The 4,965-nt window shown below is 45.1% G+C and overlaps 1 protein-coding gene across 1 annotated transcript in view; it reads left to right on the top strand.

The window, feature by feature from the left end:
• LOC107101766 (anoctamin-1-like) overlaps positions 1-4,965 on the top strand; it is a 67,665-nt gene that overhangs the window by 3,593 nt on the left and 59,107 nt on the right. The window contains exon 2 of the mRNA XM_015400812.1: positions 4,499-4,653. Coding sequence (XP_015256298.1) covers positions 4,499-4,653 — 155 coding nt within the window. The remainder of the gene's footprint in view (positions 1-4,498; positions 4,654-4,965) is intronic.

Raw genomic sequence — 4,965 nt, 5'->3', positions numbered from 1 at the left:
TGGGAATTGTCAGTTTCACTATAGCTCTGGTGAATTTCAATGGTGAAGTCCTCTGAAAATCTTCAATAATTGTTGTTGATTGCAGATGTGTCTAGTAGTTCCCATTGATTTTGCTTGTAAAGCGGGGAGAATGGCGCTAGGCTTACTGCACCGTGATGTCACGCAAACATTTTAGTTTTAGGTATAAAAAATGATCCGTTGATTATTCCTTGCTGACTGCACTTTCCCTTTAAAGTGCTGCTCTTTCTGCTGTGGGTCAGCGTAGCTATCAGCAGGGCCACACTCTGCTATACCCCTGCTTGTCCTCGTGGTTGGACGCATCAGAGCCGGCCTTCATCAGCTTCTTTCAGTCATCACCCTGATGCTGTTGTTCCAGCAGATGATGGAGGAAGAGATTTTACTCTCCTCAGCAGCCTGTAGAAGATCTGCAGCATCTGCCTGCAAACATGGCAGCATCCTCCATGGCTCTGTCCCTTCCTGGAGACGGCAGCTAGGTCATCCAGGTGAACTTTGTCCTCCTGCCTTCACCAGGTAGCGGAGAGATTGCTGCGATTCAGCCTGTTGATCCTGGACATTCAGCACCTTTACAGAGGATCCCTTTGTGACTGCATCCAGTTTGCATCAGACCACTCTGGGTTTGTTTTCTTATCAGGTCTATTAAGCTGCTGAAATGCTTTAAATTTGGATCAACCTTATGGTCTCTCTTCTTTATGGAGTTTGACAGTTTGACGTTCTGCCAATAATTCATTATGGCTTTGAGCTGCTGTATCTGTTGAAGCAAAGTGACTTGGATCCCGTATTCCTGTCGTTCTGCTTTATGTAATCTGCAACCATCATCAGCAGTGAAGAACTGGGAGGAAAAGGGTCTGATGAGCTGATGCCTGCTTGATGGAGAAATTCCCCAAATGAAGCTTTTATTGAAGATGGGCGTTAACAGTGAATAAAGCAGCAGAGATCAGAGCTTTAGAAACCGTTTGATACTTCCTGTTTGCTAGATTTTCTTCCTGGCTGCCCTGCCTTCCTCTGATCTTCATCCATTATGGATAAATTGATTGGTTGAAGGATTGAGTTTTGACCTGTGGTGAACCTTTAAGGCTTTCCCACTCGGCCTCGCTTAATGGGATTGCTGACAGACCTTCAATTTAGAGCAAAGAAAGATGGAGAGAGAGAATGTGAGCTGCAGCTGCATCCCTCAGAATGGTGATGGATGGCAAAGAGATACTCCTCTCTGAAAACAAACCCCAGAGCCAAAGAGGTGGAGATGTATATAAAAGTAGCCTTTATTTGCAGCTGCCTGATTTCCCTTTAGTTAAATATAATTTCTTCATTTTGAATTTGATTCCTGCAACGCTTTAGAGAAACGACTCAGAAAACGGCTAATTGGACCATTTCACAGGTGAATGAGTTCTGCTACAAAATGTTTCTTGGTTTAAGTAACTGGCTGACGGAAGCGTGTGAATGCACTTAATTAATTGAGTTTTTTTCAACAGGCGGAGGGTCCGCTTTTCCTCACTTCTTTTATACCTGTAGCTGTTGAACCTTTGGAGGCAGAAATGGCCTGAAGAGTCTGGCAGAATAAAACCTTTTCTTTGCTCTTAGGATGTAAGGGCTGGTTATCCTCCTGCAGCAGTGTGTAGCAATTAGCTTGTCACAGGTATGACGCAGGTATTTTTGATTTATGCCCAATGTTGAAGCTTGGTCTGCGCTGTGATTCCACGCCACGCCAGAGGGCCAATCAGGAACTAGCTAGGATTGTGGGTGTCCGTGTGTCAGTTTGACGAGCTTGTTCGCCGTCTACAACCCCTCATCCAATGCTGGACGACACACAGTTCACCTGTGTGTGTTCCCCAAAGACTGGCCGTGGCGCTGCGTGTTTTGGCTTTGGGTGCAAACCAACAGACCGTCGCACAGAGCTACAACGTCCTGCACGGGGTCTGGGATAGTGTCTGAGGTGTGCACGGCGGGGTGGACTGAACTACAGCCAGAGATTCTGCCATTAGGCACAAACAGGAAATACGCATAGTGTAGAGCAGATGTAGAATTGCAACACTGTCTGCGGTCACCTACAATTTTGGCGAGGTGCACCAGAGTGTCTGCGGGAGGGAGGGAGGCATATCTGCGTTAACTACCACACACACGCAGACGACCTGGTTTCTGAACATAAACCAGGCTTCAGTCCACAACTGTAACTAAAGGAATGATTCTGCAGTGCAGTGTTGGCCTTGTTGCCAGTGAGGACAGTAGATGTGGGTGGACTGGAACCATCAGGAACACCTGGGCAGCAGAGGAAATGCTGGTGGACTCCCAGGTGCATCATTGTCCTTTGCTCCATGGTCTGCCCTCACTGCTGAGACATAGCAGGGCTGCAGGGATCCACATCTCTAGGGCTGCAAATAAAGATTATTTGGCAAATTGATTACTCTTTCACCGAAAATGGATGATGGATTGATCTTTCAATAATTTTTTTGATTAATCGATTAATAATTGGATAGCCAAGGTTCCTTAAAGAAGATATTTTATTAAATTAAACCAGGGGAAACTAAAAATTTCCTCCTGAGGAGTTCTAGATAGAGCAGATTGATGGAAGACATATATATATTTTTAATCTTAAATGCAAAGTGTTGTACTTTTTACAATTTAGATATAATTGCTGCTCTAAGTGGGTCACTCTGTCAGCTAAATGCATGTTTTAGTCCAGGCATCCCCAAACTCGGTCCTCAAGGCCCCCTGTCCTGCAGGTTTTAGAGGTTTCTCTGCTTCAGCACAGCTGGTTATAATGATTGCAGTAGACCAAAAGCCTGTTAATCAGCTCTCATTTAAAATCAGCTGTGCTGGAGCAAGGAAACCTCTAAAACCTGCAGGAAAGCGGGCCTTGAGGGCCGAGTTTGGGGATACCTGCTTTAGTCTATGTACTCCAGTTAACCATTAATCAAATACTGAATTAGTTGACGGTTATTTCAATAATCTGACATTTACAATGTCCCCACTTTCCTTGATGGGTCCTTGGCTGGTCCCTGGCTGGTCCCTAGTTGGTCCTTGATGGGTCCTTGGCTGGTCCTTGGTTGGTCCTTGGCTGGTCCTTGGTTGGTTCCCTTCAATTCCTTTTTAAACATCAATCTTTGCACTAAAATATTCTGTCATGATTTGTGGACATTAAGACCTAAAGAGAAGCACCATTTCCTGGTCAGACCCTGTAATTCAGTAAAAGGGTGGAGTCACAGTAAAAAGATATGTTGGGTTTATGGAGGGGATTTTGATGGGAGTTGCAGGGAAGTGGGCTGTCATTTGGCTGGCGTTTCACTGGGGAAGGCCATTTTGAATGGCTGCTACTGTAATTATTTCAGCCCTACTAATTTCCTCGCTTCTGATTCTTGAAATGTGCAGTTTCTGCTGTCAGATCTGTTAAATGCGCTCATCGTTACGGTTCTGGCTGCCATGAACTCCTCTCTACAGCTAGTCTGATAAGGATTAATGAACACATGTATTTTCTAAAAGACAACTTGAGATCTTGTTAAAGGAACTCAGCCTGATGATGAATATCTACTGTCAGTGTTCAAACTGACTGGATTTGTTCAATCAAATAGGGAACGGTTTGCTGTTCAAGATCCATCTGTGTGTGTTTTTGTTTTTGATACATGGTGGGTTAAATTTTCTGAAAAAACAATAAAAATAAATAGCCTATTGTGGGGCCTCTAGGGCTGGCGGGGCTGTTTCAGGGTCAGGGGTCACATTTAGGACTAAGGAATGAACTGAGTTTAGGGTATGGACCCGTAATGGTTAAGGGTTAGGATTAGGGCTGGGTATTGACCCCTAAGGGTCAAGGGTTAGGATTAGGGCTGGGTATGGACCCGTAGGGGTCAAGGGTTAGGATTAGGGCTGGGTATGGACCCGTANGGGTCAAGGGTTAGGATTAGGGCTGGGTATGGACCCGTAGGGGTCAAGGGTTAGGATTAGGGCTGGGTATGGACCCGTAAGGGTCAAGGGTTAGGATTAGGGCTGGGTATTGACCCCTAAGGGTCAAGGGTTAGGATTAGGGCTGGGTATGGACCCGTAATGGTTAAGGGTCAGAGGTTTTACGCTGGGCTCACGCTGTTTTTAAGCTGGGCTTGAATTATGGTCATATCAAATAGAAATGTATAATCTGTAAGCAAAGTCATCCAAGTAAACATTATTACAACTTTTACATTGACAATAAAACTATTTTAAAAACACTTCCTTACATTGAATTTTATTTATTTGGTTCCGATATTTTTGAGGTAGTTGGCCACCACATAAGTTCAGTGTACCTTCTTGTTCACATGGAAGTAAAACGTGACATGCAGCCCAAACAGATAAAAGTGACATGAGAAAAATGAAGCTTGTGCACAAACAGCATTCTCATGTCACATGACCTGTAGAGGCTTGTTTCATTCTGACGCTGCTGGAAAAAAAACAGCTGAGGTTTGAACCTTTACCCTCAAAAGATTCCTTATTGTTCCTCTCCTTGTTCTTCCTCAAGGTTCTCCACCTGTTCTGCACTGTGAGAGCAGGGAAAGCTCGCTCCAGGAGGAAGGCACAACCATGAGAAGAGGGGAGCACTACCTACCGGTCCCTGGAGAGGACAAAAACCTGGACAGGGACCGGAACAACCATGCTGGGAACAATGAATCTATGGTGAGATGGGTTTGACTTTTCTACTGAGCAGTGTGATGGTGGAGTCTGAGTCTCCTCCATCGAGGCTGAAGGCTGCTAACCAAACACATAGCCGCCCCTTCAGTCTGTCAGCATGACTAATATAGACTCTGAGAAAGTGATCCGGACCCACCTGCTGGCTAATCCGGACCCAACCTGATTTAAAACATTTATAAATTACTGCATGTTGTCCGACGACAGTGTCTAATTTCACTTGTGCCGCTTCTCCTGTTAATATGGTAAAGCCCTCCGGAGCGTCCGGCTCAAGGCTGCACGTGATCCAAATGAGCCAAT

Source organism: Cyprinodon variegatus, unplaced genomic scaffold (assembly GCF_000732505.1).
Source record: "Cyprinodon variegatus isolate N-32 unplaced genomic scaffold, C_variegatus-1.0 Scaffold1149, whole genome shotgun sequence".
Lineage (NCBI taxonomy): Eukaryota > Metazoa > Chordata > Actinopteri > Cyprinodontiformes > Cyprinodontidae > Cyprinodon > Cyprinodon variegatus.
The sequence above is the reverse complement of the archived record's forward strand: the minus strand, read 5'-3'. Positions and strand labels throughout refer to the sequence as shown.